The following is an 18,910-nucleotide window of genomic DNA, read 5'->3' on the forward strand; positions in this document are numbered from 1 at the left end:
ATCTCACTAGGTCAGGATATTTAAGCCTCCATATATCCACTAGTGCCAATATATCCATGACATTCGTCATTTCCTTAAGTGCATAAGGGTGATAATTTTTAGTCCGATTTCCTTTACGGCCCATTGAGGTATTTAAAACCATATTATAATCTCCCACCATAATAATAGAGTCTTGTATTGCTTGTAGGCTTGATCAATTATTATATTTATTTTCAAAGAAGCGTGGATCATCATTATTTGTACAGTATAGATTAATGAGCAAAATTTGGTTATGGTCAAATAACATATTTAAAAGAATCCATCTACCTTGCGGATCTGTTTGAACAATTTGCACATTCGGATCAAAATTATTGCTAATTAATATCATCACCCCTTTTATGTTGCCTGACTACAATATTTTATCTTGATATGTTAATAAATACATGCTGTGTTAGTTTTGGCATGTTTACCTGCCTACAATGCCCGCTGTAGTGTGCGTAGATCGCAAGCCCATAGTAAGTCAATAGGGCTAACCAGATAGCCATGAAGAATTGTTAGCTAGCTAGCTACCCACGAAGAACTGACATCTACCTTGCATAACATTAGTTTTAGATTATTTTTGCCTGGCTAGCTAGATTATTACGATTCACATGTAGCTAGCTATGAAGTAAAACATTTGCTTTGTGTATATCTCTATTGTTGCCATTGTCCTGGCTGGAAGAAGGTTCAGTGAATATGGAGGTGAAGCGTGAGGTAATACAGTAGGGGGAGTGCGAGTGCTTCTTTCGTCCTCACAAGAACATACTCAAGAGTAGTAGTAGATTACAGTGACTGTTTCCCAACTGGCACCCTATTCCTTTATAGGGCACTACTTTTGACCAGGGCCCATAGGGTAGTGCACTATGTAGGAGTGCCATTTGGGATGCACAGGTGATGTTACCTAAGCTCAGCCCAGCTCTTTATTATGCAGTGATAGGCCTACTGTTCATATTAACACAATTATTATTAACAAGTTAATAATAATATTATATTAAAACTCTCATGAAAAAACTATTTAGTAAACTGAAATAAAATAATTAATAAACATGTTTGAAAAACGAAAACTATACTGAAACTATTATCTTTGACTCCAAAACTAACTCAAATAAAATAATTACTGTATGTTCAGTTGTATACATTATTTCTAACAATTTTGGGCAAAACATTTAATGGGGTTTAAAAACATTTAATGGGGTTTAAAAAATAATCATTCTAATGGGGTTTTCAAGCTTCTGAATCTGGCAGGTCACATTGAGATTTACTTGTAATTTAAAATGTAGATTCAGTGAGATGACATTGCTACGAGCAGCACCTCAGATATTGGTCTCGCTCCCCTGCTCAGACGTAGCATGCATCAACCAATGGTTGCGTACCAATTAATCTACTATGTAGTCGGGCACCAGATTGCTGTAACATGTCATTCATGTTCCTCTGCTCAGACGTTGCTGGCGCATGCCAGATCTTACAATGCCTAGATAGGTATTATATGTATCAACTAACCGCGATACTTCGGCGCTATGGATTGAATCCAGCCCTAAGTTTGTTTGTTTATTTGTGTGTGTGTGTGTGTGTGTGTGTGTGTGTGTGTGTGTGTGTGTGTGTGTGTGTGTGTGTGTGTGTGTGTGTGTGTGTGTGTGTGTGTGTGTGTGTGTGTGTGTGTGTGTGTGTGTGTGTGTGTGTGTGTGTGTGTGTGTGTGTGTGCGTGCGTGCGTGCGTGCGTGCGTGCGTGCGTGCGTGCGTGTGTGTGGAGTGCCGGGTGGTCTCGGAGGAGAACCGTTGACTTTCTTAGAAAAGTGAACCCATCTCTCTAGAGAACCAGATGAGCAATGTGTTAGGAGGCTGTGGTTTACGGATAGAGAACACTGTTGTTTTCTGTTGAGTTTTCACTGAAATGAAGAAGATACACATTAAAGACAAATAACTGACAGTTAGTTATTCCTCTTCAGTTTAGCACATGTTATTATGGTAGATATCACACTGTCAGCGTCAGACATTGGAAAATAAAGTAAACATTGGAACCAGATAAACTGATAAACACCGCATGAAATGCAGAGGAGTTCCTACAAGTCATAGTATCAATTTGAAATGTGAGTCAGAAATGGAAAGTACTTTCATTCTCAAAATTCTAATTGCCTGAGTTTCCTGAGAGACCCATGTGAAACGGTCGTAGCGTTGTTTAGTGTAGTAAGGGAGGGGATTAGTGGACCCTGTCGGCCTACCTAGAAGCATGACTGTTAATTAACCTGTTATTGGTTATTAAGGAGGCTGGTGAGGGCCCAAATCAACACTTTATTGATTAGTCACACCAGAAACACCATCTCGTAACTCTTGTTTCTCGATTTGACAACCTTGACAGGACACAGTTACAGCTCCTTCTCAAACACTCATTTGTGTCAGAGGATGCGTCACAAATTGCACCCTATTCCCTAGATAGTGCACAACTTCTGACCAGAGCCATATGGGCCCTGGTCAAAAGTAGTGCACTATATAGGGAACAGGGTGTCATTTGTGATTCACCCAGAGATGGAAAAGATGTTATACACCCTCAGAGCTCACACTGTACCAGCTCTTGTGAAAGTGGGCAGCAGACAGTTGCAGCTTGTGGTTTACCAGGGTCTTCTTGTATCACTATGTTGGCCCACATCTCAGATCTGAGAATAGACTGTACTAAAGACAAAGTGGGTGTCCGTGTTGACAGTATTCTAAGAAGAGATGGTGGACTGTTACGCACACCAGAGGAAATTCTGAGTATTAGAGACCTTCACCCTCAAGGTCGGCATTGCCAACAGGTACCCTGTTATACTGTAACTACAGTACAATACATTTACTATAATTACCTGTCCTGATTCAATACCAAAGTGATCAAACCCACTGAAGCCATTTAGGACCAGGATGAGCCATCACCATACATGGCATGATATACACTCTGTGTGTACCATAAAACATTCTCTATCATCTAGTTCCCAGGTCAAACTGTCATCCATCCATCTCGAGACGTCATGCATGATCAGCAAATCTGACAGAAATGTGTTGTTTCAAAATACCCCTAGATTGACCTCTGTCTGCCCTTTCACTGGCTGTAAGTGAAGCCATATCAGTCACCCTTAAATATGGCCCACCACAACAACTGTATATCGATCCTTTCTCAGAGAGCTGTGACAATGCAAGCCATATGGTGACACACTCCTAAACCCACAATGAGGGATAGGGGTCATGTGAAAGTGATGTACAAGGCTGTGGGGTGTGACCAACATCATAATTCACTATACCTCTGGGGAGCCCTCATCCAAAGGGAAGCCATGATGACTTGTCCATCTCCCTGTGTGTCTGCCACTGTAAGTATGTTCTGTTCCCTTAGCTTAGCGGGAGGCCCTGAAGGTCATCATCTCCTCTGTTATTTTCTGTTCTCTAGCCCATCTGCTTGAGGTGAGGTGAGGTGGGGAATCAATAATTGGGAGCAGAGTACCCTAAAAACACCAGGGAATTACATGGTACTGTACAGGCTAACCATAATCGCAATTACAAGAAATTAGCATTTTGTAATGTAACATCTTGTCAATTACAATTATTGTCGAATTGTTGAAGATTTGCGGCATATTGGTCATGAATGATGCACAACCAAACCAAAAAACAACAGTAATAGACCATTAGATCTCGATCAGACTATTTTCCCACTGAGAAGGGGAGCTTTCATGCGGATATCACAGTGTTCCTTTCTACTGTAGCTCCATGGGAGCCTCGTGATAACTGATGAGAGAAGAGCGGAGAGCGGAGAGGTACTGCATTGTGTGTCACAGTGGGAGAGGGGCCGGCGAAGAGGAAGGTTGCCACAACACGCTGGGAGGTTGTCAGGGTGACGGAGTGCCATTCGAAGGGAGATGGTTCCACGCCCAACGAGCGTGTTATACATTTTGCATCTGAACTGAACTGTGGTGCTTTGATACAGTTATATTCCATTTTCACTACCCAATCCTAGACTTTCTGTCTCCTTTTGATTTCCTCCTTCCCTCAAGGACATCCATAGGATGTAAGACCCCACCCAACACCAACCTGCTCTCCCTCTCTCTCCCTCCCTCTCTCTCCCTCCCTCTCTCTCCCTTTCCTTGCCCCTTACTTCTCCTCCCTCCCCGTCTCTGCAAGTGCAGTGATGCTGCAGAGCTGAGGGACACACCCATCAACATGCTCTCTCTCTCTCTCTCTCTGACCCTGAATGTTTCTCTAACATACTGCAGATAATACCGCAGTGCCCACCCAAGGACTAGCCCACTCTCTCTCTCTCTCTCTCTGGCAATGTCATATAAAAGAGAAGCCAGTTCGGAAGAATTTCAGAGTGTTTCTACTATTAGGGTCTTCACATTGTTTATGGGAGAATGAGAGGAAACAAGTGAATGTAGAGGGAGGATGCCAAAAGAAGTGAGCAATGTCACTAGAATGCCCTCTACAAGGAGAGGGAGGTATACTGATCATTCTCCCAGTGTTTTTAGAATTACCCATTAGGAGGAGAGGGCTATAAAAGAGGAAAGCCAATGAGTCAAACACGGTGACACATTCTGTGAATGAATGGGCGGACATGGAACTTGATCGATATCCCGTTAATATTTACAAGGAGAGAAGTCGAGAGCTTGGGACTACAAGGTTCTATCTGTAAAAATATGATTCTGAGATAATTGGCTTTAAAGTTCCGAACCCTCATTGGTTTGAATGGTGTCAGCAATTTTTATTTTGTATTCCTTTGAACTTAACAACATAAATTGGGGGTATTTAGAGTACTATATAGGTAGAGAACATTAAACAGAACAAGGCTATGTCAATAACTACATTTTGACAAAAATGCAGAGAGAACCTTGTAGTCCCAAGCTCTCGAAGTGTTTCATTAAGAACAAAAAGAGCGCACTAAATTGGAAATGGAAATGTTGACCTACGTGCCATGAAAGGGAAGTCCAATTTTAACGTTGAAGAATCGAACATGATATGAAACCGTTTGTTTATGGCCTCAAATCACTACTCTCTCTCTCTCTCTGACCCTGAATGTTTCTCTAACATACTGCAGATAGTACCGCAGTGCCCACCCAAGGACTAGCCCACTCTCTCTCTCTCTCTCTCTCTCTGTCAATGTCATATAAAAGAAAAAGACAGTTTGGAAGAATTTCAGAGTGTTTCTACTGTTAGCGTCTTCACATTGTTTATGGGAGAATGAGAGGAAACAAATGAATGTAGAGGGAGGATCCAAAAAGAAGTGAGCAATGTCACTGGAATGCCCTCTACAAGGAGAGGGAAGTATACCACAGATGTTCCATTATATTGACCAGGCTCTCCATTGGCCACTCTAACAATGAAAATAAATGTCTTAAAAAATGGAAGGCAGTCGGGAGGAGGTAAGATCAGGTGGGACCATTCTAGCCAATGTGAGAGCAGATACACGTGTGAATAACCACAATGGTTATCTGGGATCCTTGGGACATGGTTACACATTCTGTGAATGAATAGGTGGACATGGAATTTGTTTGATATCCTGTTAATATTTTCAAGGAGAGAAGTCGAGAGCTTGGGACTACAAGGTTCTATCTGCAAAAAGAGGATTCTGAGATAATTGGCTTGAAAGTTTAATGGTCAGCAATTTTATCTTGTATTCTTTTGAACTTAACATGAACTTGGCATATTTATTGTACTATATAGGTAGAGAACATTATGTCATTAATTCAAATTTTGACAAAGAGCAAAAAGAGCACACAAAATTAAAACTGTCAATGTTGAAAGGGAAGTAACATTTTAACGTTCAAGAATCAAACATGATATTAAACCATTTGTTCTGGCCTCAAATCACTACTTCTCTGATGTTTTCCCATCTGTGTCCTTCAAAAAATACATGAAGAAATCAAATTTATGGCAAATATATAAAATTGCCCCTTTATCTTGGAGCCAGATTCAATAAAACCTGCATTAGCAATGTTTATGCAGCATCTTTCTTTAGACAAATACACCTTGCACCCACACATATTTTTCTGAACTGGAAGCGCTTACCTGCTGTGATAATGTCACACACCTTTGCTATGTCTTATTTATCAAGTGTCTCAAAGTATGACTGCTGATCCAGGATCAGGTCCCCCCTGTCCATGTAATCATATTCATTGTGATCTAAAAGGCAAAAACTGATCCTAAATCAGCACTCCTACTCTTAGTTACCAAGAATAGCAATGACCAAATGCTGCAGATCCCGAGGACCAGAGTTGCCCACCCATGCCTTATACTGAAGAAATGGTGACCTCTTCTGGCCCTGCCTCCCATGTGTGGTGTGTAGATAGACTAACTGGTGGGGGATAATATAATTTAGCTTTGACTGATTTATCGGTTGTTGCCCTAGCAGTTTATTGCAGTTCCATTAAACTGGAACCTCCATACACAAATTAATGTTATTCTTTTCAGCAAGTCTGTTTGGTGAGTCAAACATCCCGTAACGTACACTACATTACCAAAAGTATGTGGACACCTGCTCGTCGAACATCTCATTCCAGAATCATGGGCATTAATATGGAGTTGATCACCACTTTGCTGCTATAACAGCCTCCACTCTTCTGGGAAGGCTTTCCACTAGATGTTGGAACATTGCTGCGGGGACTTGCTTCTATTCAGCCACAAGAGCATTAGTGAGGTCGGGCACTGATGTTGGGCGATTAGACCTGGCTCGCAGTCGGCATTCCAATTCATCCCAAAGGTGTTCGATGGGGTTGAGGTCAGGGCTCTGTGCAGGCCAGTCAAGTTCTTCCACACCGGTCTCGACAAACCATTTCTGTATTGACCTCGCTTTGTACACGGGGGTATTATCATGCTGAAACAGGAAAGGGCCTTCCCCAAACTGTTGCCACAAAGTTGGAAGCACAGAATTGTCTAGAATGTCATTGTATGCTGTGGCGTTAAGATTTCCCTTCACTGGAACTAAGGGGCCTAGCCCGAACCATGAAAAACAGCCCCAGACCGTTATTCCTTCTCCACCAAACTTTACAGTTGGCACTATGCATTGGGGCAGGTAGCGTTCTCCTGGCATCCACCAAACCCAGATTCGTCCATCGGACTGCCACATGGTGAAGCGTGATTCATCACGCCAGAGAACGCGTTTCCACTACTCCGACACTTGGCATTGCGCATGGTGATCTTAGGCTTGTGTGCGGCTGCTCGGCCATGGAAACCCATTTCATGAAGCTCCCGACGAACAGTTATTGTGCTGACGTTGCTTCCAGAGGCAGTTTGAAACTCGGTAGTGAGTGTTGCAACCGAGGACAGATGATTTTTCAGCACTTGGCGGTCCCGTTCTGTGAGCTTGTGTGGCCTACCACTTCGCGGCTGAGCCGTTATTGCTCCTAGACGTTTCCACTTCACAATAACAGCACTTACAGTGGGGCAGCACTAGCAGGGCAGAAATGTGACGATCTGACTTGTTGAAAAGGTGGCATCCTATGACAGTGCCACGTTTAAAGTCACTGAGCTCTTCAGTAAGGCCATTCTACTGCCAATTTTTGTCTATGGCGATTGCATCACTGTGTGCTTGAATTTATACACCCGTCAGCAATGGGTGTGGCTGAAATAGCCAAATCCACTAATTTGAAGGGGTGTCCACATACTTTTGTATATATAGCGTATTTTATTGTCTAGAAATTGTTTTTCTTGCTCTAGCTAAGTTTGACTACATGGTGTTTTCTAGAAAAGATGCAGGTAAGCACAGAGTCATTTGTAGAAAACAGGATTTCTCTGTTTATTTTTTCCAGCGGCAACATACTGTCAACAACAGTACAGACTCCCAACTTTAAATTGATTTGCACACATCACAGTTTGAAATGTTCAAATGAAAAATACAACACAACTATGAAAAATGGCATACACTCAAAACCTATAAAAAATATAAAACATTAACAGTACTATCTTTTTAATCATCTTAATTCCGACAAGTACCATTCAGAGAACAAAACATTAAACACACAACTGAGCAGACAAATTAAACTTGAACCATTCTTTTTTTAAATAGAAGAAATACATCATTTCGTCATGCAGAAGATGTAATATTAAATAATAAATGAAACAAAAATAATATATATTTCTCTATACATCTCTCTTTTTAAAATGTTCAAGTCAAAGCACTCCCATCCCTTACACAGGGAAAAACAAAAGCATTTTTTAAAAACAACAGAGAATCCACAATGCTTTCACAGCTGCCATCTTGTTGTATGGCCTTATCGAAAACATTTAAATCTCAGCAACATATTTCTTGGCACATAAAATACGTGCATAATGGCAGTAGCATTTTGCATTATAAAAAGTGCAGCTCTTTCTCCATTTAAAATAAAACAAAACATTCTGTGCACCGACGTCATGGGGAGAGAGCGTCGATGTCTCCCGAAACCGGGCGTGAGGCGAGCGGTTGTACCAGAGTTTCAGTCCTACTGCAGCATGCTCTTGATGGTCTTGTTGGTCGATTCGTCATTCAAATGCTTGGTTGTGTACCTGCGAGGGACAGATGAACAGACAGACCAGACAGAGCGATCAGTGCCAGGATCTGTGAACGTAACACGACTGCTCTCGCAGAGAGTGTGAGAAAGCCTTGATGACAGTTTCACAGCTCTGAACTTTGATTTCCAGTCTGGCGTTCTCCCCACAGAGACAGAACGAAAGAGAAAAGAAGGCTGGAGGCTTTGACTCAGGAGTGACCTCACGTGACTGGAAGAGAGTGACTGAGCGTGCCCAAAGGACCTGATGATGTGATGTGCAGATGTGAGCGCGGTTGCCACGAAAATGGCTGTGTCAGCTGCGAACAGCTGCAAGAGCGCGAGCCACTTAGATTTAAGAAGAGAGCAGGGGGCCGGGGCTCAAAGAAATGTAATCCTCTCTGATCTTCAATAATCTAAAACTGTGGGATTCCACATTTAACACAAACACTAAACAACACATATCGATTTTAGTCCCTCTTAACTTGTTAAAAAAAAAGAATAATTAAGGAAATGTGGCCAAATATGGCTGTATTTTATTTCACAGTAAGTATGCTACTGTCTGTTAAAGTAAGTGTGAGAGGAAAAAAGTTGCAACAGTATTCAGTAAAACATCTTCTCTGTTAAAGAAAAGCATTGTTCAGCTACAGACAGGGTGGGTCTTACCTGAGAGCGTTTAAAAGGCCTTCTACACTGTTGGGCGGTTGATCTCGGAGGACCTTGATGCACCCTTTCATCTGTGAAGCAGAAAACACCATGTTGAGATGAATCAGTTTTGTGTGTGTGTGTGCGTGTGTGTGGCCAATCCTCTGGGACTGGGAGCCTTGATGACATAGCTCCACCCTGCACTCACATCAATTTTGGAAGACTTGGAAAAGGCTCCGACAGGATGCACATAGTCGTACAGGATGATGACGCCAACCATGACACGCAGGCAGAACGAGACCGTCTCCTCACTGGTGAAGCGGCTACGGTACTCCCTGGAAACATAGAAAGGCACTGAGATTGCTGATCAAGGATCATGTTTCCCCTGTCCATATAATAAGGTGTCCAATCAAAAATGCCTCTTTTGACCAATGGGTAAAATAATATGTTAATATTTTATATTTTATAGATACTCCTCTAAGAAAACCAATGGTCCAAACCTCATGTCTCGATCATAATCCGTTCAAAGATTTTTAAGTTTTTACCCTTGTAGGATGGCCAAAATTAGGGTGACTAAATCAATGGAGGCCAGAAATAAAAAGGGGTCAACAATCAGGAAAATCATTATGTCAGCTAGACTGGATGCTGTGCGAGAATTAAGGCTAACTGAGGACATAAAACAATATAAAGGTAAGATAGATATTGATTTTGAGACATGACTTGTAGTATTTTCATATTTTAGTATATGCTTTCATATTAATGCGAAATTCCTGTTATTTTTTTGAAGATTTCTCACAAAAACAAGCATATCTCTGTGAAATGTCAACAGAGCACTGAGCTCACAACATGTAAAATACTAAAAAGTTGCTGCTCAGCGCTCTTTGCTTATTATCGGATGTATTAGGTTATGAAATACGACTTTTTAGATATAATGTTAATGATATGTTAGAGAAAGCCACCACTGAACAATTCAGAACATGAAGAATCATATATCTAAGTAAAATGTATTTTCTAACATAAAGAAGTGACATTTCATCACCAAAGTGCATTTTTCACCCTCTCTGTGTAGAGTGGGTGGACACCCTACACCAGGGTTCCCCAACTGGTGGGGGATTTTATTTGGCCCCTCAAGTTATTTTTTTTCTTATTTTTGTTAACATAAAATATTGTAAAAACATCAGCAAATCAGCTCAAAGCAGGGGTTGGAACCGGTTCAGGGAACAGAACAGAAAACCGAAAAGAACAAACAATTTTGAGGAACAGACTCACAACCAGGAACAAAAGTGATCTGTACTGTCCCAGAACAGAGACGTTATTTTAAAAGCATGGGAACCGGTTAATCATGTTATTTTATGTTCCAGAACAGTATAGATCACTTTACACGCATAATAGAGAGATATGTGATCGTATACAAATGTAAGCAAGGTTTGAAATGATTATATTTTTGTTAAATATTATATCTGTTTAGGGCTTCTTGCGGCCCATTTGCAGTCTACAAATTCTTTGTAATTATGTTCCGGTCTCCTGACTATCCGCTCAATAAAAAAATCAGCCCGCGGCTGAGTCTAGTTGATGATCGCTGCCCTACACCATTTTCCTTATGATCTTAAAGGCAAAACTGATCATAGATCAGCACTCCTACTCTGAGACACTAAGAATATGGGCCCAGATCCACGATTTCTGCAGACATTGACATTGTCTTGATTTAGTGAGGAAGTGGATGGGATCACTTACGGCGTTTCCAACATGACTTTGCACACGCTCGCCATCGTGCTTAAGCAGTCTGTCGTGTTCTCGATGGGCAAGTTCTTATTCTAGGCCAACAGAAAGAGACAGGATGTTTTTTACTACAGTAAACCACATTGTTGCATTGTTCACTTCAATTACTGATGGGCAATGTGTCAGATATCAAGTTTGCCAAGTAAGGAAGCTGTGAAACCACTTTCGATGGCCTCTTACCTCTGAGACAAACTTTGTCGTGCCATCGCTTAACGTCTTCAACACGGGCGTGGCGTCGGCGTAGAACAGAGATATCCGATTGGCCAGCTCATTGTTGACTTCATTCTCCCCCTCTGCCTGAAAAACCAAGGAAGTTCATCAATGTTGTCGCTTTACAAACACTGAATATTTTGGAGAAAGTAGATGCTGGTAGAGAAACACTCTATATTCAGTAACGGCAAGGAGACAATTTTTCTGCCTTAAAGACTGAGCCTTTTTTCTCTAATGCGGAATAATATGAATAATCCTCTGGGATGTGAAGACGTGTCACATAAAACAATTATCACATTTGAATAAGAACTAATGTATTTTCCACCAGAACAGATAACGGTCGTGATTCCAGTAGTCAGTGCCTGAACACTGAGAATGAAGTAATGCTCCTCTGTCCTGCTGGGCTGGAGAGTTTTCAGTGCCTGGCTATAGATGGCTGCGTCCCAAATGTGCCTGGCTATAGATGGGATGCGTCCCAAATGGCACCCTATTCCCTACATAGTGCACTACTTTTGACCAGATCCAGATCCCTGTGGGCCCTGATCAAAAGTAGTGCACTTTATAGGAAATAGGGTGTGTCATTTGAGACGCAGAGACGGGCTCTAGCAGTGACAGATCTGACCATCTGGGGCCATTTTCCTAATGGCATATTCACGTAGGGGGGATAAAGCTACAGCTACATATACTGAACAAAAATATAAATGCAACATGCAACAGTCAACTGAAATAAACTCATTAGGCCCTAATCTATGGATTTCACATGAATGGGCAGGGGCGCAGCCATGGGTGGGCCTGGGATGGCATAGGCCCACCCACTTGGGAGCCAGGCCCACCCACTGGGGAGCCAGGCCCAGCCAATCAGAAGGAGTTTTTCTCCACAAAAGGGCTTTATTACAGACAGAAATACATCTCAGTTTCATCAGCAGTCGAGATGTGGAGGTCCTGGGCTGGCGTGGTTACACGTGGTCTGCGGTTGTGAGGCTGGTTGGACGTACTGCCAAATTCTCTAAAACAACGTTGGAGGCAACAGCTCTGGTGGACATTCCTGCAGTCAGCATGACAATTGCACACTCCCTCAACTTAAGACATCTGTCATTGTGTTGTGTGACAAAACTGCACATTTTAGAGTGGCCTTTTATTGTCCCCAGCACAAGGTGCACCTGTGTAATGATCATGCTGTTTAATCAGCTTCTTGATATGCCACACCTGTCAGGTGGATGGATTATCTTGGCAAAGAAGAAATGCTCACTAACAGGGATGTAAACAAATGTGTGCACAAAATTTGAGAGAAATAAGCTTTATGTGCATATGGAACATTTCTGGGATCTTTTATTTCAGCGCATGAAACATGGGACCAACACTTTACATGTTGCATTTCTATTTTTGTTCAGTATAGATAAAAATCCAGACGAGATGAACACGGGCAGATTCCGTTCACTTTATTCACTAAAGTAAAAAATTCAGACCTTTCTCAGATGTCCTTGGTGCCATTGAAAAAGGTACACCGGCTGTCATTTTGAAGCATGGCTGTGTGGAGATAGGAGGCTGAATTGTCCTTTAAACGCCTGCCATGCTATCGCAAGAATACATCTCATCTGAATAATACCGCCCCCTGTGCTCCAGTGAGCGCCTCAAACTCCCTTTGAGTCCCCAGTGGCTCAAGTAAACTATTTTCAGACGAGTTGCATACGCCCAAAGGCTGACATATTGTGCATTTTTTGACGGACAATCATCTTCGTCCATCTGTCAGTGCAGCGGATGACTGCCATTGAAAAACCATTGACTTAATCCGTAATTTTCGGACGCAAAATGTCTGCGGCTGTAGCCTCAGGGGGAAAGGACCATCAGCCCCTCAGATTAAAGAGGTCAGTAGTCAGCTCACCGGTGTATTGTTGATCCGCATGCGGCTCAACGTTCTCCTGTAGTAGCTGAAGTCATTCTGGATGGCAGGATTAGTCATCTGCAACACATGGATTAACATGTACATTACAAACAGAAAACTCTCAGGACTTGGCACGTTCTGTGTGTTCTTGTGTGTGTGCATGCATATGGCTGTGTGTGTGTGTGTGTGTGTGCGTGTGTGTGTGTGTGTGTGTGTGTGTGTGCGTGTGTGTGCATGCATATGGCTGTGTGCGTGTGTGTGTGTGTGTGTGTGTGTGTGCGTGCGTGCGTGCGTGTGTGTGTGTGTGTGTGTGTGTGCGTGCGTGTGTGTGTGTGTGTGCGTGCGTGTGTGTGTCTGTGTGCATGCATATGGCTGTGTGCGTGCGTGTGCGTGCGTGTGTGTGTGTGTGTGTGCGTGCAACACACAGCATGCGGCAGCAGACATCCAGCTCTCTGAAATACTCCATCATCATGACAGGATGTTTTAGCATACAAGGCAGATACATTGCTGGGGGCGGAGATAGAATGAAAAAAAGACATCGATAAGATTGAATCTTCTATTTATTTATATCCATATTTCCTCGCTTGTCCTTTATAATAGGATGCATTTATTTTCAACTGTCAATTAATGAAATACTTGTTAGTTCCCTTTAGCAGAGCTGCAGTGGCTCAGTATGTTTGGCAGTGTGACAGAAGCGTCAACAACACTAAGGATGATGAGGGGCTACTAGTGGTCAGAGGTCACAGGTCAGAACATGTGGTGACACTCTCTGATTTAGGGGGGAGGGAAGGGGTAGCTAGCACCCCCATGTGATTAGCTATAGAACATCGGTGAAGTTCTGTGATTTGGCAACACAACCTCAAAGCTTACTTTGCAGAGTAAGCACACTCCATCTTAAATCTCTAGAGGCAATCGATGCGAACAAAGAAGCGCGGCTTCCCTGCTTCCTTCCGCAAAGAGGATCATTAGACCTTGCCTTGAGCGGAGCTTACCTTCAATAAGCCACTGGCCAATCAGTGGGCCCCGTCCGGCACATTAACCTCCTGCTCCTCCAATGTCCTGAGACGCCTCCCCAATTACCCCTAGCGACACGCTATTAGCCCCTTCGTGTATTAACGCCTGGCCGGCACGAGCAGCTGGGTAATCCCACCACAATAGACTGGTACCCAGTCTGTGTCCACTTAGCTACAGCTAGACGGTCAGTGCTAGCGGCTAGTGCCAGGCCAGCCTATTTCACCAGTGAGTGGCTTTAAAAACACGGCAGGCGGGTGAATGGATGTTCTAACTAGGTTAATGCCCGTCGTCGGCGTATGGGGAGTGAAAAATGTATGAATGGTGTCTGGCATGACACCTTGCACCCCCCTACTTTCACGCTTTTAGTGCCCATGCAGGGTATGGGGGTGCCGGGCAGGAGGGCTGGTTAATTGGTGCGTCGTGACGGAATGCCTGGGGGTGTCAGGGTGCTGGTTTGAGTAGGAGTGTGTGTGTGTGTGTGTACATTTCACTCTGACGCCTTGCGAGCCAGATGAGAGCTCATTTGATTGTTTCTGACGTCCGTATATATTAGGGACTCCCTGACTACTTGGCCAGGCGATTTATGGTAAGTGGAGGAGTTGTCTGTGACTCAGACAAAAAAGGCAATCTGTGGGTTTCTTACCCGGGATCAACTGTAAACCATGTCTCTGTGTGTTGAAGATGGGAGCCCTAGCCAAGCAATGCGTCCCAAATGGCACCCTATTCCCTTTATAGTGCACTACTTTTGACCAGAATCCTATTGGCCCTGGTCAAAAGTAGTGCACTACATAGGGCATATGGTGCCAGTTGGCATGCAAACAAAAAGCACCAGCCTACTACACTATCCTATTCGTCTTCCTGATCCACAACCTCATTGTTCATTCATTCCAGCCGCGTGTATACCAGTGGTTTTCAAAGTCAGGGGGGAACTGCAGTTGGGTCAACCCCACATTTGTGGAAATTATTGCAAAAACAATTGCGGCCCCAGAAATTCTGGTGATAAAAAATAAGGATCCAAGTTGTATCATCTGTTAATTGGCTGAGGCTTAATGGTGTACAGCACTAACACCTAAATATAGGTATTAACACCTCGTCATGCCAACGAGAGTTAGCTCGCACGTTATCAGAAGGAATAGGTACACCATGTACATAATAACAACGTAACCATGCCAACAACAGCACCACACAAAGCTATAGCTTAGGATCACAACAAGGGTCGAATGAAATGAGAGAACGGTGGGGACTCTGGGCTAAATTGAGGAAATGGCGGCCAGGGATGTCACGGGACGTACTTTGAGCTCGTCGAAGCGCAGTGTGAAGTGTAGGATCTCGGCGAACTGCTTGGCCAGCGCCTGCTCGCGCTCCAGGTTCTGCGTGGGGTCGTTATATGTCTCGCTGGTCAGGGCTCCCAGTAGGCTGTGCAGCGCCGCCTCTGTAACACACAGACAAGGAGATGGTGTTAGAGACTGTTGTGTGCTGTGACTGATTAGCTAAATATCTGCCTAATAAACGTAATAATCATGAAGTACATCATGATATCAAATGCCAACTAGAATGTCCTGCCTCTGTAAGACAGGGACAAGGAGAGGGTGTCAGAGATGAGGAGGGAGGAAGAACATATACAATTGTGGATTGTTTGTGAGTTGAATGATAAGCTCAATATCTGCCGAATAAACGTAACGATCGTAAAGTACATCATGTGTGCCAAATAGAATTACCCTGATGGGGGGTAGCTGTACAAAACAGGGACATGCGATTGAGTGGTGATGGTGCCCATTGCCGAGGGCCCTATGACAGTGTGGGGGTGGGGTGGGGTGGGGAGGGGGGTCTAGGGAAGAGCTGTCTCTTAGGGTGGGGGAGGGAGATGGGAAAATCACCTAAACAGATGGAGATGAGACTAATTATCTCATTGTAATGAGATATGTGGGGGGTGCTCCATTCATCCAGGCTTACTGCCATTGTTTTGACAGTAGGTAAATACGAAGACTTTACATGGCTTTAAATGGGGAAAACCACACAGCTCTGTAGTCAAAAGCTAGGTAATGGAAAATATATCACTCCCCCACTAGTATCCTGGCCAGCTGTGCATTTCCCAACATTGACTTTCTATAAAGGCAGTGAGTGAGCTAATGCAGTAGATACCCAAATGCTTTTCTGTTTGCATTTCCATGTCTCAAGACAACGAAAGCACCAACATGCTCACCATAAATAAACAATGGCAAAACCATCCATGAGGGAAAATGTGGTTGCAGTCAGAAACTGAAGAAGCATTCACAGTCTAGACTCACTAAGACAACTAGATTTAATATAATGATATAACACGGATGACCCAAGCACACACAGACACACACACACACACACACACAGTGTAATCTGGTTGCACAATAACACTAACTTCCACCTGGCTGCACATAATCGTGACTGAGTATCTATTTAAAACTATTACCACTTACAGTAGAACACAGGGACATAATACACACTGCTATAAACCAGACAAAAACAAATGAAGACCTTTAGCCATGATGCTCTCTTAAGATAGACACACAGATCCGCAGACAGAGGTTTTTCGGAGGCAGACTGCGAGCTGGCAGTGAGTAAATTGAGCACGTTGGCTATTCTGTAATGACCCCCATCTGCTTAGGACAACGTATTGCTTCTGCTGCAGCGAGGAGGATGAGGGCTGATTAAAAATGGCCTTAGTGATGCACTTTTTTTCTCCCTAGTCAAAACAGAAGTTGAGATGGGGCTGCTTTTAGGCCTCGTATCTGTCTAGAGTCTGGAAGGGGAGGAGGAGAATGGAGGGGGGAACGTCTGAGCCCATCAGGTCACGGCAGAGCAGGCGAGCGGAATGTGGGTACGTGGACTAGGCAGGCGCTGCTCAGCTCTGTTCACATTGGGAGAGGAGGGGATCAGGAGGGGATGGGTGGGAGGGTCAGAGGGTTGGCAGGTATTCACTCCAACCCTGCTGTCAATGGACTCCTGTCCTGAACACTTCTATTGGTGGAAGCTTAACATTTAATTAAGCTACATCTTGCATTACTTAAAGTGCTTAAACCCAAATGAGGAGTGACACAGTTACAATATTGTGGAAGGTGGTTTCTAATGGTCCTCTGTAGCTCAACTGGTAGAGCACGGCGCTTGAAACGCCAAGGTAGTGGGTTCGAGCCCCGGGACCACCCATACACAAAAATGTATGCATGCATGACTGTAAGTCGCTTTGGATAAAAGCGTCTGCTAAATGGCATATTAATTAATTAATTAATAATATTAATACTAATGTTCGGAAAAACATCAACACAGAGAGGTCTATAAGCCATCTCTCAGCCAGCAGCCATCCTCTCTGTCTGTCTGCAGCGGAGGCAGTCTGCGGAAAAGGTCGGCGAGCGTCTCGCATGTCAGGCAGGAGGCAGCTGAGGCGAAGGTGGCCCCCGGAGTCAGAGCAGTGGAGCGGACGGACGGATGCGTGGGCAGGAGGGGGATAGGGAGACGACCTACTTCATTATATAACACAGACACAGACCCACACAACACAGCCTTGGTGGGCTGGTGCCCACTGTGTTCATTGACTGACTGCAGTCTCAGCCAGCCGTCACTGGGATTAAGGGGTTAAGGTCAGCGAAGCGGTCAGGGACGGACTGCTGGTCACCGGTAAGCAGGCAGCACTAGGCTAGGCTAGCATCCCCCCTCTCTCTGTCTCCAAGGTAATAAGGAGTCCTCAGCTCTGGGTATCACATCTAGCTGGAGTGCAACGCAAGCAAGCGTCACGTTGATGATGGCTAGGAGTGTGTGCACTGTGCATGTTTGTGTGTGTGTGTGTGGTTATGCATGTACATTTCTGCAGCTCAGCAGCCGATATCGCTGATGTGATTGCGCATGCAGATGGTTAAGGTCATGAGAGGAGTGCGTGTATCTTACATATAACCACTAGAGAAGCTGTAGCTAGTGAACCCCTGGTACAGGCGTGTATCTGACCTTTTACACAAAGCTCTGAAGGACACATCACTAGTCTCAGGCAGGTGTTGGTGTTGGTGTTGTTTTGTAGGGCTACATATCTGACGCTAACCTGACGCTCAGGACAGGGGCTGTATGTATCAAGCATCTAGGAGATCTGATATAGGACCAGGTCGCCCTGTCCATGTCATCTTTATTAATTGTGATCTTAAAAGGCGAAACTGATCCTAAAAATCAGGCCCCAAGTACGTACCTAATCTCTGGGAGAACTGGTAGAACTTCTTGAGTTTCCCCACCAGGGGGACCACGGCCGTCCACGCTGCCTCCTGTAACGCATCGTCGCTGGGGTTCTGGATCGCCTGGGGGACAGGAAAGACAAGATGCTGAATAAAGTCTGAAGTTAGTTAGTATCTAGTTTAATCCCGAGTTAGTAGTTTATCTAGTTAGTAGTTTAATCACCTTCTGGGGCCGTATGTATCAAGCGTCTCAGAGTAGGACTGCTGATTTAGGATCAGTTTGGCCTTTTAGATCACAATGGCTACAATTACATGGACATGGGCAGGATCTGATCCTAGATCCTACTCTGAGACACCCTGATCTCCTGGCCCACTCCCTTGTATGAATGAAGGTTTGGTGATGCTTTTAGTATTTGACCTCTCTGATCTCTTCACCCGCTCCCTTGTATGCTTGCAGTTCGTCCAGGATTCCTCTAGCGTCCTTCAGCACCAGGTCCACCTTCTCCCACACCTCTCGTTCTGCGTCCGTGGGCTGGGCATCTAGTGGACACAGGAAGACAATCAAGTGGGTATTTCTATGTCTGGGAGGGAGTCTACAGATATAAGTGAAGAGGCTATAGGCTAGTAGGCCTAGGCTACATCTCCTTTCTAATTGTTACTCCAATCCAGAAATTCAATGTTGTGGAAGGTAGATTCTAATG

The 18,910-nt window shown here is 44.0% G+C and overlaps 1 protein-coding gene across 2 annotated transcripts in view; it reads right to left on the reverse strand.

Annotated features, from left to right (window-relative positions):
- Positions 1 to 7,737: 7,737 nt before the first annotated feature.
- Positions 7,738 to 18,910, reverse strand: part of LOC121550035 (CYFIP-related Rac1 interactor B-like) — a 45,976-nt gene continuing 34,803 nt past the window's right edge. For both annotated transcript variants that reach the window (XM_041862105.2, XM_041862106.2), the window contains 9 exons: positions 18,628 to 18,749; positions 18,227 to 18,332; positions 15,315 to 15,454; positions 13,009 to 13,086; positions 11,097 to 11,213; positions 10,872 to 10,951; positions 9,346 to 9,472; positions 9,159 to 9,229; positions 7,738 to 8,511 (listed from right to left, as the gene is read on the reverse strand). In XM_041862105.2, coding sequence (XP_041718039.1) covers positions 8,448 to 8,511; positions 9,159 to 9,229; positions 9,346 to 9,472; positions 10,872 to 10,951; positions 11,097 to 11,213; positions 13,009 to 13,086; positions 15,315 to 15,454; positions 18,227 to 18,332; positions 18,628 to 18,749 — 905 coding nt within the window. In that variant the 3' untranslated portion in view covers positions 7,738 to 8,447. The remainder of the gene's footprint in view (positions 8,512 to 9,158; positions 9,230 to 9,345; positions 9,473 to 10,871; positions 10,952 to 11,096; positions 11,214 to 13,008; positions 13,087 to 15,314; positions 15,455 to 18,226; positions 18,333 to 18,627; positions 18,750 to 18,910) is intronic.

The sequence above is a fragment of the Coregonus clupeaformis genome, chromosome 34 (assembly GCF_020615455.1).
Source record: "Coregonus clupeaformis isolate EN_2021a chromosome 34, ASM2061545v1, whole genome shotgun sequence".
Classification (NCBI taxonomy): Eukaryota; Metazoa; Chordata; class Actinopteri; order Salmoniformes; family Salmonidae; genus Coregonus; species Coregonus clupeaformis.